The 18,194-nt window shown below is 37.0% G+C and overlaps 2 protein-coding genes across 3 annotated transcripts in view; both read left to right on the top strand.

Moving 5' to 3' along the window:
- Window positions 1-18,194, top strand: part of LOC101684181 — a 95,392-nt gene that overhangs the window by 9,061 nt on the left and 68,137 nt on the right. The window lies entirely within an intron of this gene.
- The window catches only part of ZNF566 (zinc finger protein 566), a 29,968-nt gene that overhangs the window by 9,433 nt on the left and 2,341 nt on the right, over window positions 1-18,194 (top strand). Inside the window, exons 3-4 of one of the 2 annotated variants that reach the window (XM_045076555.1) lie at window positions 2,849-2,975; window positions 3,271-3,366. In XM_045076555.1, the coding sequence (XP_044932490.1) occupies window positions 2,849-2,975; window positions 3,271-3,366 (223 nt within the window). Of the gene's footprint in view, window positions 1-2,848; window positions 2,976-3,267; window positions 3,367-18,194 lie in introns of both variants that reach the window. The other variant, XM_045076553.1, reaches the window with a different exon arrangement.

The following is an 18,194-nucleotide window of genomic DNA, read 5'->3' as shown; positions in this document are numbered from 1 at the left end:
GGAGGGCACATATTGCATGGACCACTGGGTGTTACATGCAAACAATGAATCATGGAACAATACATCAAAAAACAATGATGTACTGTATGGTGTCTAACATAACGTAATAGAAAAATATTTTAAGATGTCTCTCTTGGGGGCACATGGGTGGCTCAGTGGGTCAAAGCCTCTGCCTTCGGCTCAGGTCATGATCCCAGGGTCCTGGGATCAAGCCCCGCATTGGGCTCTCTGCTCCTCGGGGAGCCTGCTTCCTCCTCTCTCTCGGCCTGCCACTCTGCCTACTTGTGATCTCTGTCAAATAAATAAATAAAATCTTTTAAAAAAAAAAGTCTCTTGGTGGAGATATTTATAGAAAAACGAAGTGGTTCTATAACCATTGTTGGAAAAAACAAAGCCTGCTTGAAGATTTTTATACTCTTAAATTACATGTAACAGAGGACCAAGTGGTTGGATAACAAGTCTCTGTGAAGAGATCTTAATCAGATTAAAATCCATCAGAAAATTGCTTATGGATTCCTTCAAGAATCCTTATTTGTTCCTACAAAGAGACTGTTAATTACATAATGTAGAAATGGTCTGGCTGAGACCAGGTTTGGAAAAAACTTTTACCCTGGTTAACATGGTCCCCATTCAGGAACCTGATCCCCATTTCTTCATAAACAACCCCAGGGCCCTTCTCGGTTCTGTATTCTTTTAAGCAATTTACACACTCATTTAGTAAGTCCTTCAGCATCTTCTGTCTTAGACTTCTGCCAGAAATCTTGATAGAACAGAAATCTGTTCTCCATTTGTTAATGAATCTAATTTGCTTGGGCAGTGATTAGATAGGATGGAGATAAGTAATTAGGGGCACCTCATAGGGAAAAGCCCTGACCACCACAGACCTAGGTTTTCAAAGAGGAAAACATAAGGAATGGTTTTGCTTGATTTCAGTCATAATATGTGGGAAAATCTCCTGGTGTATGGGCCTTTCACATTTGGGGATATGACTTCTGGTTAGTAGAAAGCTCTGACACTTCACCAGATCATCCATGATAAATAGACTTCAGTAATGTGTGAATTTGGATCATCTTCCATCACTTTCCCATAGCACAAGAACAAAGGGAATTTGGAACAACGGGTAGTTATGAGTAAAATTGGGCCAATCTGAGGAGCTCTTTAAAAATCACCTTCAACCCTGGGGATAAAAATATATGTTTATAAAAAATAAAAAATTTAAAAAAAATAAATAAAAATAAATAAATAAAAAATCACCTTCAACCTCAGTGTCTAAAAACAAAAGAAAACTTGTTTTATATCCAATAATAGAATATTATTCAATGAAAAAAAAAATGCTTATAAAAAGAATTTGTTGAGGCGCCTGGGTGGCTCAGTAGTTAGGCCTCTGCCCTCGGCTTGGGTCATGATCTCAGGGTCCTGGGATGGAGGCCCGCACTGGGCTCTCTGCTCATTGGGGATCTTGCTTCCCCCTGTCTCTCTGCCTGCCTCTCTGCCTACTTGTGATCTCTCACTCTCTGTCAAATAAATAAATAAAATCTTTAAAAAAAAAAAAACTTGTTGTAACAAGGAATTAGCTCTTATTATATAATAGTGTGATATGAGAAAGGGTCAGTCTTAAATTTCATACAAATTTAATTTTCTAAGATAAAATGTTTTTTAAAGTCATTTTATGCATTTTACAAGTGAAGTAGTGCTATTCCAATCTTGCCCCATCTCCAGTCCTACCCCTAAAAGGCAACTCAACTGTCTTAAATATGGTTTAATTGCTATCTTTTGCTGAATCAGTTTTACTCTCTTGACTTACTACAGAGTGGAAGGGACATTATAGTCTTGTATTGCACCCTTCATTTCCTCTGATTGTTATTAATTATATTACAGTTTGTTGTCAAATTAGTAATATACAGAATATTATGACTGCAAATATTGCTCTTTGCTAAGCCAGCTTATACCGCTGTCCTATTACAACCTTTCATTTTTCCTGGAGTTAATTGCTTTTTTTCCCCATTTGCTTAGTTGTCCATGTTTTCCCTCTGGTCAGACACATCATTTGTTTTGAGTGTGGAGACTGCCACCCCCCTTTCCCCTTTTCCTGCTCCCAACTGGTCTGATTACTCTCTGGACCTGCTGCATACCTTTCCCAAGACTTCCCCTTTTTTGTTTACCTGAGACGCCTATCTCTTGAGTACTACGTCTTCCTCTTTTTTGGTTTATTCCCATCCTTTTGGTGTAGCACTTCTGGTAGTTTCCTAAGAAATTGTGCTGCAGTCCTTTTATGTCTAAAAATATCTTTTTCAACCCTCACAACAGAATGATAGTTATATAATCTAGGTCAGAATTTCTTTTCTCCATCACCAATTGAAGAATTGTTCTTGTCATTTCTTATTTTTAGTAGTGTTCTTGAGAACCTCATTGCCTTTCTGACTCTTCATGTCTTTTATATGATCTATGGTCTGGGTACTTTTAATATCCTCGCTTTATCCCTTATTCTGAAATTTTACTCCTAGCTATTGGGGAAAAGATGAGAGAGAAAGAGGATCACATGTGTTGATGACTTATTGTATGGGAAGTATTATACTAGCCATTTGTATATACTATCTCATGTAATTGGGATACCCCTCTTAACAGGATTTTGTACCTTCCCAGTTTTATCAGGGGGAAACAGAATGAACATGGAAACACAAGACCATTCTGGCTGATAGGTTCCCAGTCCTCCAGTTGTGTCCCAAACATCTAGCCCCACTCTATATGCTTGTTGTTTTTCATTTCTACCTTTATTCTTTTCTCCTCCCTTCACAAAAAAACCCACATTTTTTTATTAATCAAGTCATATACATGGTTGTTGTTCCAGGAGTCAGTGATGTTCAGTGATGTGTCCATAGACTTCTCTCAGGAGGAGTGGGAATGCCTGAATGATGATCAGAGAGATTTATACAGAGATGTGATGTTGGAGAATTACAGCCACCTGGTTTCAATGGGTAAGGACGTCTGTCCATAATAATTCAGATTCTGCCCTTAGAAGATCTACTTTCTCCCGAGTGAAATACCCACCTTTCAAGTAGGTATTTCGACATCCTGTGCTTCGAAGAATGTTTTTAATATTGTAGCATTAGAAAAAAGAGCTGTGTTGAGTTATGGGGGAACTGTCAAGTCCTCTGTTATGTTTCATAAATCTGATATACCTTTCTTTGACTCTTTCTTAATGAAGGGACTAAATTTAAATCCTGGGATATTCTCATCATAAACTTATCTCGTTACTTCTTTTGTAAGCAGGACATTCTGTTTCTAAACCAGATGTGATCTCCTTCTTGGAGCAGGGGAAGGAGCCCTGGTTGGTTGACAGAGAACTAACAAGAGACCAGTGGCCAGGTAAGTGAGGCATAGCAGGTAATGAGTTGGTCAGTGGAAGGACTGCACCTTTGAGGTGCTATCTGGGAATCTCCCCTTAAAAGCTTTAGGCCCCTTGTATGCAAGTAAGCCTTTTCAGCATGAGCTTTCAAATGAACTTTACCTTTTCCCCTTACTTCACCTTCTACATGCTTTTCTCCTCTTATACCTCTTTCCAGTTCCTCTTATTCTTGCCCAGTTTTAACCAGTCAGTGACCTCCTCTACCCCCTCTAATGATATTCCTTTCTGTCCATATTTTGGATCTAATTCCTCATCACTTCTCATCTTCTTTTGTATTTAATCTTAAAAAAGCACCACTGTCTCCTGACATAGATTTTTATTCTAAAGTGACAAAGGCTTATTTTCTTTAGGGTTTTTTAGATAAAGTAGCTCATACTTATAACACACTTATACTTAAAACAAACTTTTCATACTTATAACATTTACTTTTTTTTTAATGTATGAGGTACTCTGCTAGATACTGCAGAGATTAAAAAAGGAATAAGCAATTTCAGAATGTATAGCTTAATAGGGGCATGAGAGGACATCTATATATAATTTCTATAAAGTAGAACCATCATAAGAGAGGTTGGGAGTAGGGAGCTCAGAAAAAATAAGGGATTAAGATATAGAAATTAATCTGTATAGATGTCATAGAGGGAGATTTGAGTGTGCCTGTCATTAACTTTAGAATGTTGGAAATAAAGGCTCTGTGCCTCCACTGAGAACTTAGAGCTGGCAATGATAAACAGAATTGGTATAAAGGAGTTTAAACAGGAGAGCACATTCATTCATTCAGTGTATGTTTACTGAGTACCTGTTGTATGCCTAGCACTATTCCCAACACTGATACTACAGCAATGAATGCAGAATCTCTATTCCCAGAGCTTACTCTCCTATGCGGAGAGAGGTACAAAAATAAATGAATATATGTCATGTAATAGTAAGTGCTAAAAAGGAAGAGTAGAGAAAGGGGATAGAGGATGCTATTTTATAGGATAGGGAAAGAGAAACTTTTCCAGTTAGGTGACATTTTGACAGAAACTCAAAGAAGTACAGCAGTAAATTATTGTATGTGATTACTGGAAGGAAGAACATTCCAGAGGGAGGAAGCCAGACAGTAAAAGATCATGAAGCAGGTGTGCATTGGCTTTATTCAGGGAGCAGCCAGGAGATCAGTGCTTTGCCATGGTTGTTTAAGTATTTTGGATAAATCCAAGACTCCATGTCATTTTACCTTTGCATAATCTCAGTATATAGTTCTAAAAAATATGGACATTTTTTTCCCATATGTAACTTTAATGCCTTTATCATCCCTAATAAATTTCTTGGTATACTGGATTGTTTTCATGTCATTATATTGAATACTAGTGAGAATGGGTATTTTCATCCTAATGGTGCTATTGTCTTTAACTTGCTCACTACTGAGTTTTACCCTTTTCATCTACTACTATTCTTGTTTTTTTCACTCAGTTTTTATGGATTTTATGAAATAAAAAATCATTTACCCATTTCCAGAAGGTGCTTTTACTTTTTTAATTTTAATTTGCGTTGGCGTCTTTAGTATGTATTTTCAATATGTTTGTAGCTCCTTAGTGATTATTTTGATTTCCAATTTTAGAAAATTGATGGTCCTCTACAAATTTTATAATACTTTATTCTGTTTTTTAAAATCTTCTATAATTTGTTTTATACCATTTAAACCCTTTTTAAGTTTCTTTTGCAATAAGGTATAAATTGAAAGTCTAAATCAATTAACCTTCCTCCCTCACACACACACACACACACACACATTTTAGCGCCACATCATCATTTAGCTGATTCATCATTGTTTTATCTGCCTATTCTATAATAAGTTCTGATTTATGTTAGTTTGTATTTCAGGGCCTCTTTGTCTATTTCTTTTATTCATCTGTCCACTTACAACTAGAGAGATAGATATGCCTTGAAGTTACTATTTTGTCATTATCACAAATAATGTAACAAACTGCAGGTATACATTCCAACAGTGAACTTTCATGGAACCATTACCCAGGTCAAGAACTACAGCACTACCAACACAGATCTCTTTGTATCCACAATATCTTCATGTCCTTTCATAGTTTTACTATCTAAGAGTATCGTCCACCATACAGTTTAGTTTTACTTGAGTTTGAATTTTTTTTTAATTTATTTTTATTTGACAGATAGAGATCACAAGAAGGCAGAGAAGCAGGCAGAGAGGGAGGAGGAAGCAGGCTCCCTGCTGAGCAGAGAGCCGGATGTGGGGCTTGATCCCAGGACCCTGGGATCATGACCTGAGCCAAAGGCAGAGGCTTTAACCCACTGAGCCAGCCAGGCACCCCAAGTTTGAATTTTATATACATGGAATCGTTACTATATATGTTCTTTTAAGTCTTTTTTCTTGAGCATTTCGCTTTTAAGATTCATATGTAGTGTTGATTTAGTCAGAATCGATTCATTTCATTATATGAATATACCACAGTTTATTTAACAGTTCTATTGTTCATAGACATTTGGTTACAGTTTTTGACCATTACAATCAGCTACTCTAAACATTATTTGTGTTTTAGGACTAGGAGAGGAGTGGATCTTAATACATCATGTCTTCAGCTGCCAAATTTTCAACTTTTCTTTTAAGTTAACTAATTTACAATCCCACCAGCAGTATATGAGAGCTCTTATGATTGCACATTTCCTAACATATGGTATTGTCATGCTTGGGTTTTTTCCAATTGATGAATGTATAGTATAGTCCAGTGTGGTTTTAGTTTGCATCTCCCTTTTTACTGATAAGTATAACACATGTCATATCATTGGTCTCTTGAAATTCTTCTTTAGTAAATTGCCTATTCAGGAATTTTTAAAAGGTCTTTCTGTTGAATTCTTTCTATGTTTCTTAATGATGTGTAAGGATTCTCTATATATTTTGCTTATACATACATTCAGTGTTCTAAAATTGTAAATATCTTCTCCCATTCTGAAATGTCTTTTAGCTCTGTGGTTTCATTTGTAAACAGAAGTTCTTAATTTTAGTCAAATTTATCAGTCTTTTGTGCTTCACACTCATTAGATCGTATGTGACAAATTCTTCCTCAGCTTGTTTTTGATTCTTATATAACCAAAATCACATTATCTGTATTTTTTTTGTTGTTGTTCTCTTTAAGAAGTCTTTGCTTACCATAAGACCATGAATAGAACATATTCTCTATTATTTGGGGTTGTAATTAGACATTAGAACATATGGATCATCCTTAGTATCTATTACTTTTTAATCCTTTTTTTTTTCCAATTTATACTGCCTTTCCATGGAATTCCTTGACTTATTTTGTATTAGCTCACTAATACATTCTTCAGCTATGACCATTTGGCTCTTCATAGTTATTTATTTTTTTAAAAAAATACTGTAGGGGTGTCGGGGTAGCTCAGTTGGTTAAGCCTTTGCTTTCAGCTCAGGTCATGATCCCTGGGTTCTGGGATCAAGTTCCACCTCAGGCTCCTTGCTCAATGGGGAGCCTGCTTCTCCCTCTGCCTGCCACTCCCCCTGCTTGTGCGTGCTCTCTCTCTCTTTCTCTCTGACAAATAAATTTAAAAAAATTTCTTTTAAGATTTTATTTATTTATTTGAGAGAGAGACAGTGAGAGAGAGCATGAGCAAGAAGAAGGTCAGAGAGAGAAGCAGACTCCCCGTGGAGCTGGGAGCCTGATGTGGGACTCGATCCTGGGACTCCAGGATCATGACCTGAGCCGAAGGCAGTCGTCCAACCAAGTGAGCCACCCAGGCACCCCTAAATAAAATATTTTAAATAAATATAAATAAATAAAAACTGTATACAAAAGGGGCCTTTGGGTGGCAAAGTCAGTTAGGCATCCAACTCAATTTCAGCTTGGGTCATGATCTCAGGGTCCTGGATCAAGCCCGGCATCTGGCTCTGGGCTCAGACAGGAGTCTGCTAAAGTTTCTCTGTCCCTCTCTCTCTCTTTCTGCCATTCCCAATACACACACTGTCTTTCAAATCAATAGAATATATATAACATAATGAACATAAAATTAAAAGGTAAGAATATATAAATCTCTAGACTTGCATAAGCAAGAAATTTGCTAGGAAATATACCTAGGAATGTAATTGCTAGGTCTTGGCATATATACTTGCTCAGCTTTACTAGGTAATACCAAACCATTTTCCAAGTGTTTCTATCACTGTCTTTCCCTGTAAGTGATACTGAAAGATTTTTTTTTTTTAAAGATTATTTATTTATTTATTTGTAAGAGAGAGTGAGAGCGAGCACAGGCAGACAGAGTGGAAGGCAGAGTCAGAGGGAGAAGCAGGCTCCCTGCGGAGCAAGGAGCCCGATGTGGGACTTGATCCCAGGACGCTGGGATCATGACCTGAGCCGAAGGCAGCTGCTTAACCAACTGAGCCACCCAGGCGTCCCAAGATTTTTTTTTTTTAATGATCTGATGAGTATAAAATCTTATTTCATTGTTTTAAATTAAATTTTCCTGGTTACTATTAAAGATGATTGCCTTTCCTTATTTGGTCATTATTGCCCCTTCTGTGTAACGCCATTTTGATCATTTTTGCATTAGGGTATTTGTCCTTTTCCTAAGATGGAAGGAACTTTTTTTTTTTTTTTAAAAGATTTTATTTATTTGACAGAGATCACAAGTAGACAGAGAGGCAGGCAGAGAGAGAGAGAGGGAAGCAGGCTCCCCGCTGAGCAGAGAGCCCGATGCAGGCCTCGATCCCAGGACCCTGAGATCATGACCTGAGCTGAAGGCAGTGGCTTAACCCACTGAGCCACCCAGGTGCCCAGATGGAAGGAACTTCTTACATATTTTGTAGATACTAGTTTTTGGTCAATAACCTATTTTGTAGACATCTTTTCCTGTTGTAGGTTCTGTATTTATTTTATGATATCTTTTGATGAATAGTAATTCTATATGTTAGTGTGTTAAATTATATTTTTAATGGTTAAGTTATATATAGTTTATAAAACAGTCTACTTTTTTTTGCTATATGCTTCATATTTTGGGGTCTTTTTAAAAAAATTTTTTCCTTTTAAACATTTTATTTTTAGGGATGCCTGGGTGGCTCAGTTGGTTAAAGCCTCTGCCTTCAGCTCAGGTCATGATCCCAGGGTCCTGGGATCGAGGCCTGCATCGGGCTCTCTGCTCAGCGGGGAGCCTGCTTCCCCCTCTCTCTCCCTCCCCCTGCCTCTCTGCCTACTTGTGATCTCTCTCTGTCAAATAAATAAATAAAATCTTAAAAAAAAGAGAGATTTTATTTTTAAGTAATCTTTATACCCAATGTGGAGCTCAAATTCACATCCCTGAGGATCAAGAGTTAGATCTTCTACTGACTGAACCAGCCAAGTACCCCCATATCTTTGAATCTTAAATCTTTCCTCCTATTTGTTCTTTGAAGAATTTTTATGTTTTGACTTTCTTATTAAAGCCCTATTAACATAACCAAAATTGATTTTTATAAATGGTTTGAGGTAGAGATCAGTTGTAATTTTTTCCCATATGAAAACAAATTATCTTTCCCTCATTGAATGAAAAGTCCATCCATTTTCCACTGATCCACCAATCCACAGATTCCTTCTGTACATATTAAAATTATGTGTATATTTAGGTTTCTCTTATCATATTGGCCTTTTTATCTATCCCTGTCCTAATTAGTCTTACTTATATAGAAAGTCCTGATCTCTGACAAGATAGAATCCTCCACCCTTTCCTTCAGAAGTGTTTGGTTATATTTTGTCTTCCATATAAATTTTAAAACTTACATTAAGTAAGTTTCATTAAAAATGTTTTTTGATGGGACGCCTGGGTGGCTCAGTTGGTTAAGCAGCTCAGATCATGATCCCAGCATCCTGGGATCGAGTCCCACATCGGGCTCCTTGCTCAGCAGGGAGCCTGCTTTTCCCTCTGCCTCTGCTTGCCTGTGCTCGCTTTCTCGCTCTCCCTCTGACAAATAAATAAGTAAAATCTTAAAAAAAAAAATGTTTTTTAGCGGGTACCTGAATGGCTTAGTCAGTTAAGCATCCGACTCTTGATTTTAGCTAAGGTGATGATCTCAGAGCTGTGAGATTGAGCCCTACATCTGGTTCCCTGCTAGGCATGGAATCTGCTTATATTCTCTCTCTCTCTCTCTCCCCCTCCCTCACCCTTTGCCCCTCCCCCACTTAAAAAAACTTTTTTTCCCCCAAAATGCATCCATGAATAAGACTCTCCCATCCAAGTACTAACCAGACCCGACCATGAATAAAACTCTCAACAAAGTGGGTATAGAGGGAATGTACTTCAACATAATAAAGGCTATATGACAAGCCCACAGCTAACATACTCAACCGAAAGCTTTTCTTCTCTAAGATCAGGAATAAGAGGGACGTCTGGGTGGCTCATTGGGTTAAAGCGTCTGCCTTCGGCTCAGGTCATGGTCTCAGGGTCCTGGGATCGAGCCCCGTATCCGGCTCTCTGCTCAGTGGGGAGCCTGCTTCCTCCTCTCACTCTCTCTGTCTGCCTCTCTGCCTACTTGTAATCTCTGTCTGTCAAAAATAAATAAATAAATAAATCTTTAAAAAAAAAAAAAAGATCAGGAATACTCTCACCACTTTTATTAGCATAGTACTACTCTCACCACTTTTATTAGCATAGTACCAGAAGTCTTAGCCAGAATAATTAGGCAAGAAAAAGAAAGCAAAGGCATCCAAATTAGAAGGAAGAAGTAAATCTCTATTTGCAGGTGACATGATACTTATATAGAAAACTCTAAAGATCAACTCCTCAAAAAAACTATTAAAATTAGTAAGTGAGTGAAGTGTGTAAACCTGGCAGTTCACAGGACTGTTCCCCTGGGGCTAATAATACATTATATGTTAATAAAAATTTAAAAAAAGAAAAAGGCATATAATACTACCAACTCAAGGCAACTATTGATCGTATTTTAGTATATTTCCTTTCCAGTTTTTCAGTGATCTTTTCTTACCCTTGAATTTGCAAGTTTTTTTTTTTTTTTAAAGATTTTATTTATTTATTTGACAGAGAGAAATCACAAGTAGATGGAGAGGCAGGCAGAGAGAGAGAGAGAGGGAAGCAGGCTCCCTGCCGAGCAGAGAGCCCGATGCGGGACTCGATCCCAGGACTCTGAGATCATGACCTGAGCCGAAGGCAGCGGCTTAACCCACTGAGCCACCCAGGCGCCCCGAATTTGCAAGTTTTTAGCCTACTTTTAAAATTTAAGATAGGGTGGCTCAGTGGATTAAAGCCTCTGCCCTCGGCTCGGGTCATGATCCCGGGGTCCTGGGATCAAGCCCCACATCGGGCTCTCTGCTCAGCAGGGAGCCTGCTTCCTCCTCTCTCTCTGCCTGCCTCTCTCCCTACTTGTGATCTCTGTCTGTCAAATAAATAAATAAAATTTAAAAATAAATAAATAAATAAAAATAAATAAAATTTAAGATAATATAACTATTTCCCCAGGATATCAAAATTTCTATCCTATCATTACTTTAATGGCTATAATATTTCTTCAAACCATTAATAAACTTAACAAATGCCTTAAATTAATAAATGAATTAAGTGAAGGCCCAGAATACAAAATCAATATACAAAAATCAGTTGCATTTCTATATGCTAATAATCAATACTCAGAGAAATTAAGATAGTTCCACTTAAAATTACATCAAAAAGAATAAAATACCAAGGAATAAATTTAACCAAAGAGGTGAAAGACCTATACACTGAAAACTGTAAGACACTGATGAAAGAAAGTAAAAAGATACAAATAAATAGATATTTCTGTTCATGGGTTCAAAGAATTAATGTTGTTATAATGTCCATACTACCCAAAGCAAGTTACAGATTCAGTGAAATCCCTATCAAAATCCAGTGGCAATTCATAGAAATAGAACAATCATAAAGTTGTATAGAACCACAAAAGAACCAAATAGCCAAAACAATCTTAAGAATGAAGCTGGAGGCCCCACACTTCCTGATTTCAGACTATATTAAAACCTATCAAAACCAAAACAGTATGGTACTGGCATAAAAACAGACACATCAATTGATGGAACCAAATAACCCAGAAATAAACCAACACACATATGGTTAATTAATTTATGACAAAGGAGCCAAGAATATACAGTGGGGAAAGGACAGTCTCTTCAATAAATGGTGTTGAGGAAACTGGACAGCCACATGCAAAAGAATGAAACTAGACCTCTATCTTACACCATACCCAAAAATCAGCTCAAAATGGATTAAGCACCTGAACATAAGACTTGAAACCACAAAACTTCTGGAAGAAAATATAGGCAATAAGCTCCTAAATCCTTGATATCGGTCTTGGTGATGATTTTTTTGAATTTGACATCAAAACAAAAACAACAAAAGCAAAAATAAACAAGTGGGACCACATCAAACCCAAAGTCTTCTGCACAGCAAAGGAAATTGTCAATGAAACGAAAAGGTAACCTACATTATGTGACAAAATGTTTGCAGATCATATATCTGATAAGGGGGTAATATCTAAAATATATATGCAGATCCCATAAACTCTTCAGCAAAAAATCCAATTAAAATATAGAGGATAAGGGGTACCTGGGTGACTCAGTGGGTTAAAGCCTCTGCCTTTGACTCAGGTCATGATCCCAGAGTCCTGGGATCGAGCCCTGCATTGGGCGCTCTGCTCAGCGGGCAACCTGCTTCCACCTCTCTCTCTCTGCCTGCCTCTCTGCCTACTTGTGATCTCCACCTGTCAAATAAATAAATAAAATCTTTAAAATATAGAGGATATAAAAAGAAACATGAAAATTTTAGAATTGAAAAATACAGTGGCCAAAATTTTTAAAACTCACTAGATAAGCTCAATAGAATGGAAATAATGAAGAAATCAGTGACCTTGAAGGTAAGTCACAAGAAATTGGTTCACATAAATAACAATACAGATTGAAAATTCAAAAAGAATGTAGCCTCAGAGGCATGTGAGAGAATAACAGAGGCTTAACATGTGTCATTGAAGTCCCAGAAGGACAAAGTTCAGGACTGAAAAACTATTTGAAGAAATACTGGCTTACCAAATTTGGTAAAAGATACAACACAGCAATTCAGGAATCTCAACCACCCCAAAGATAAACAAAGAAATCCATACCAGACACATAGTAATCAAATTGCTGAAAATGGATGACCAAAAAGTAATGAAAGAACCGTAGAAAAAATAATTCATTATTTATAGGGAAACAATTACCCGAATGACTGGATTTCTCTTTCTCTTAGTAAATCACAGAGGCCAGAAGAAAGTGGAACAGTATTTTATTGTGCTAAAGAACTGTTAACCTAGAATTCCAAATCCAGCAAAAATGTTTCAGGAATGAAGATGAAATTAAGAAAAGCGATACTGGGGACGCCTGGGTGGCTCAGTGGGTTGGGCCACTGCCTTCGGCTCAGGTCATGATCTCAGGATCCTGGGATCGAGTCCCGCATCGGGCTCTCTGCTCAGCAGGGAGCCTGCTTCCCTCTCTCTCTCTCTGCCTGCCTCTCCATCTACTTGTGATTTCTCTCTGTCAAATAAATAAATAAATAAAATCTTTAAAAAAAAAAAAAAAAAGAAAAGAAAAGCGATACTGTAAAAGGTTCATGGCAACTGAGACTCACCTGAGGGTCCCTGTGAAACCAGGCAGTAGTGAGGAGACTGGCTAATGAGAGAGAATTTATACCATTTTAACATCTTTTTTTTTTAAGACTTTATTAATTTATTTGACAGAGATCACAAGTAGGCAGAGAGGCAGGCAGAGAGAGAGGAGGAAGCAGGCTCCCCCGCTTAGCAGAGAGCTGGATGCGGGGCTTGATCCCAGAACCCTGAGATCATGACCTGAGCCGAAGTCAGAGGCTTTAACCCACTGAGCCACCCAGGCACCCCACCATTTTAACATCTTAAAGGAGTAAGCACTTGTTAAGTCTAGGACAGCTGTCCTTTGAGAATGCACGTCCAGTGCTTTCAGATAATGTTGTCTTTCAGGAAGTCGGCAATCCATATTTCCATATTAAATTTGATACCTCAAGGCTAATAACTAATTCAAAACTTTAGAGAACTGCTGGGGGCTACATCAAACACAAAGGCATGAATAGGATACAACCGGATTCATCAGGTTTTTACTTCTGTGGACTTGTCTTTTTCTTTGAATCTCAGAAATTCTGCCAAGATATATCTGGTTAAAACTCTTCATAAATTCTGCTTGATACATAAAGGAGTTCTGGGATTACTAACCATTTTGTTCAACCCTGGAAATGTTTCATTGTTAGATCTGCATCATTGCATCATCCAGAACTCATATTTTACATTTATTTGATTTTCTGTATAATTTTCTTTCCCCATGACTCCTACTACTTTTTTGTCATTATTTGTATCCTTTCTGAGAGGTTTTTTTTTTCATGAATTCTTGTTTCAGTGATAATTGGCTTTTCACTGTGGAATTTGAAAATTTTAGCATACACCTTCCTTTATCCTCCAAGTATCATGATTTTTAAATGATTATTCAGTTCAGTTGATGACTATTTAAAGTGTCTTTTATTATTGAGCTCTGTAGTCACATTTCACTTCCTCTGTGACTTGTTCTTTTCCATGCAATTAATCCTTGTCTTAACTGAGAGTTGCTTAGTTTTCTCAATATCTCTCATTAATCTCTTTTCAGACACATCAGATAACTGGTTTATTTTTTAAGAGACATTTCTCCTCTACCCTCTGTTCTGTCCCAACTGAGACTGTTACATAGCTATCGTTTTAGAATTTCTCTTCATTATCCCACTGATTCTCTTCACCATGCTCCTTTGAATTTCTTTTTTTTTTTTTTAAGATTTTATTTATTTATTTGACAGACAGAGATCACAAGTAGGCAGAGAAGCAGGCAGAGAGAGAGGAAGAAGCAGGCTCCCTGCTGAGCAGAGAGCCTGATGCGGGGCTGGATCCCAGGACCCTGGGATCATGACCTGAGCCGAAAGCAGAGGCTTTAACCCACTGAGCCACCCAGGCGCCCTCTTTTTTTTTTTTTTTAAGATTTTATTTATTCATTTGACAGAGCTCACAAGTAGGTAGAGAGGCAGGCAGAGAGAGAGGAAGGGAAGCAGTCTCCCCGCTGAGCAGAGAGCCGGACGGGGGCACAGGAGGGGGCTCGATCCCAGGACTCTGGGACTGTGACCTGAGCTGGAGGCAGAGGCTTTAACCCACTGAGCCACCCAGGCGCTCTCCTTTGAATTTCTTTTGATTTGCTTCTGTATTGGGTTATCTTGGATACATTTATATACCTTGACTCTTGGATCTCTTGCCATCCTCTTGCTTGGTTTATTCCTTCATTATTCTGAGGCACATGTTCAAAACCAATCAAGGAACGTATTCAAGAAAAGTAAATAGTGTATTTTATGAAATCTTATATGTCTGAAAATGTTTTCATTCCACCCTCATTTTTCATTGATATTTGCTGGAGATGTAGTTTTAGGTTGAAAAATTTAACTTCAAAATTTTGATGGCATTGTCCCATGGATTTTTGAAATTAGCATCTAGTATCATTGAGAAATCCAAAACACATTCAGGATCTTAAGTCTTTTATGTGATCTGTTTAATCTCTTTGGAAACTTTTGGAATTTATTTATAACAGTCTAATATTTCAAGTTGAGGTATATAATGTTGATTTTATTCTTTCACTTGGGCACTCACTGAGACATTTTATTCTGGAAACAAAATATCTGAGGTTTTCTTGTATTATTTTCTTATTACTTATTCCTCATTATCTTCTCTGTTCTCTGTGTTTCAGACTTTGTTCACTTTTTATTTCCAGTGCCTGGCACCATGTCTGACACATATTATGGGCTCATTAAATTTTTTGAGTGATTAAACACTCGTAATTCAGATCTTGATTTCTTGTCTTAGCTCTAGAATTTCTTTTTTTTTCTATTTTTCGTATTTTTTGTTGTACTTTCTGTGAGATTTTTATTAAGTTCTAATTCTTATTAGTTGTTCTTTGAATATTTTTTTCTGACATTATTCTCTTATGAGATTGTTTTTAGAAGCATTATTTTTCTGAATTTAAAAAATTTTCTCCATTGTCTCTCTTTCCTGAGTTTTTTTCTTTGTTCATTTTAATCTCATGTTTAAGATTTTTCCTGAAATTGTTAATGACTCAAGGCTGTCTCTTCATATAAAACGGTTGTAGAAAAAAGCTGATCTGAGCTTGTTTATATCTGAGGATGTGTAGATTTATTGGTGGTAGTCACTGTAGCATGATCTGCATAGAACAGTTCAGTGGCTCACACCACCTACGGATCTTTTAGGTTTGTTTTCTCCAGAATGGAATCCTCTACTGTCTTTCTAGGAATCAATAAAATGAGCTTGATTGCCAGATTTTGAAAGTTTACTGAGGATATCAGCCTGGGGATCAGCCTGCTGTATAGGGTAGATTTGACAATATGAGGTCTATCTGTTTCTTACAGATTTTCAATTAATCTTCCTTTTTCAGCCCACCATGCACCCTACTTTCAAAGATAACCTGTTGCTTGTAGTTCTTGGAAATAAGTAGATTGTATAGTAGGACCAATCTGCAACCTAGGTTTCAAGGTGTTTATTTGACACTTTATTTATTTATTTATTTATTTATTTATTTATTTTTGGCACTTTCTTACTATTACCTCTACTCTAGCTTCCAAAATTTTGTTGCTGCTCTTCCCTCTCCTATTCTTTGTCCTCATGGAGTTTCTTCTTTCATTTAATCTCATCACTATCACTTTAATGGGACTTGAAGGAACAGTAAAATAAATGTATATATTCACTGTGTGGTGTTTGAAAAGAGTATGTCCTTTTTTTCTAGAGGAATTTTTTAATACATCTTTTATTAAGGAGTATATATTCAAATACTTGCTGATCAAGTCCGTTAATAAATATTTGTTGATCTTCCAGTATGTAACTTAGAACTTACTGTAACATTCATACTTCCAGTATGTAACTTAGAACTTATAACTGTGCTTAGAACTGGATACACATCGATGAAGGCAATAGACATTTTACTTTTAAAATGAAGTTAACACAAAGACCTTAACACCTATTCAGGGAAAAAGATATTAAGTGAACCTGACTAAATATGTAATTACAAATTGTGATTACAAGGAGGGTATAATTTGGTCCTGGAATCAGGGAAGGCCTCAAAAAGTATGACCTTTAGAGATTTGGAAAATGGGCAGTAGTTATCAAGGCCAATGGGGGGGGGGTGGGAATCTACGAGACTTAAGGAAAAATTCCTGGAAAGACCCGAAGAGGAACTAAAAACGGAGCATCTGAAGACCTGCAAAGTGGGGCCAACATGATGATGGAGCTTAGCAACCAAAAGGGAGCATAGCTTGAGATATGTTTGAAGAGGCAGGCAGCAACTGGATCATTCAGAGCTTTATAGACCATGTTCAGCAGTTTGGCTTTTATTGCAGGAGAAATTATCATAAGGGATGGATTCAGGATTGTAAACCTCAAGTGGGGAAACTAAAAAAGAAAGAGGCTGTCCTGATAGTTCAAGAGATGTATTAGATATTTTACTGACAATAGGAGGAAGAGTTTCAAGATGTATTTAGGAGCAAGATTAGGGGATATTTGCTGAATAATTATATGAGAGAAGAGACAATGTACGCGAATGATTTTCTTTTTTTTTGGTCCATAGTGTGGTCTTCAAAACACTTCACTTGCCTAATATCCCCATTTTTGTATAGAGATTCTTTTGTATTATCTCTCAAATATTAAACACTTACTTTATGACAAATACTTTAATAATTATTTACAATCCTCATGATGATTATAAGAGTTATTACTTCTATTGTATAAATAGAGAATTGAGGGCTCAAAAAAATGAACAACTTTGGCCAAGAAAACAAAGCTTGTAGTTAACTTGAGTGTGAGTTCAAAATTCATGACTTAATCTGGTAACTCTGAACTTCCAGTAGAACACTGCCGTTATAGTCTCTTCCTTCTCTTAAAACCCACAAATGTCCTTCCTGTCAGGTGGTCAGAACTCTTAGTGCTTACATACTTGTTAAGTACTTTTCTCTTCTCCTGACTAAGATCAGCATCACAGAATTCCAAGCCATAAAGTATTTTCATCAAACCCCAAACATATTCCTTATTTAGCTCCAAAAGAACCCTCTTTATCTACCACTCATACTAGATTCATTCGTGCTTCCCATCTAGATTGCCACCCTCTATTTCCTTATCATTTGTTAAAGAGACTCCAGTTGCAGAATCTAGACCAGTGCTGTCCCAATAGAACTTCCAGTGATGATGGAAATGTCCTATGTTTGTCATTTCCAACATAGTAGTCACTAGCCACAGTTGGCCACAGGAAATGTGGATAGTGCCACTGAGGAATTAAATTTGAATTTTTATTTAATTTTAATTATGTTAAATTTAAATACACACATATGGTCATGGCTACTGTAATAGACAACGTAAATCTAACCAGGGGCTGGCAACATTTCCTAAAGGGCCAGGTAATAAATATTTTTAAGTTTGTAGTTAATGTGGTCTCCATTGCTACTACTCACTTCTGCCATTGTAGCTTAAAAGCAGTCATAGACAACGTGTAAATAAGTGTAGCTGTCTTCCAATAAACCTTTACTTACAAAAATTGTTGCAGTGCTACAGGCCTTAGTTTGCCAACCCCTGGGAATTTTTTCTTAGACATATTCATTTAATCCTGATAATAACTCTATTAAGTAGGCATGATCATTTCCCTTATTTTACAGTTCATCTGTGGGATGCTCTTATAGCTGTGTGTGC

Source organism: Mustela putorius, unplaced genomic scaffold (assembly GCF_011764305.1).
Source record: "Mustela putorius furo isolate JIRA1106 unplaced genomic scaffold, ASM1176430v1.1 tig00000174_pilon_pilon_pilon, whole genome shotgun sequence".
NCBI classification, from domain to species: Eukaryota; Metazoa; Chordata; class Mammalia; order Carnivora; family Mustelidae; genus Mustela; species Mustela putorius.
This window is presented reverse-complemented; position numbering and strand designations above follow the sequence as displayed.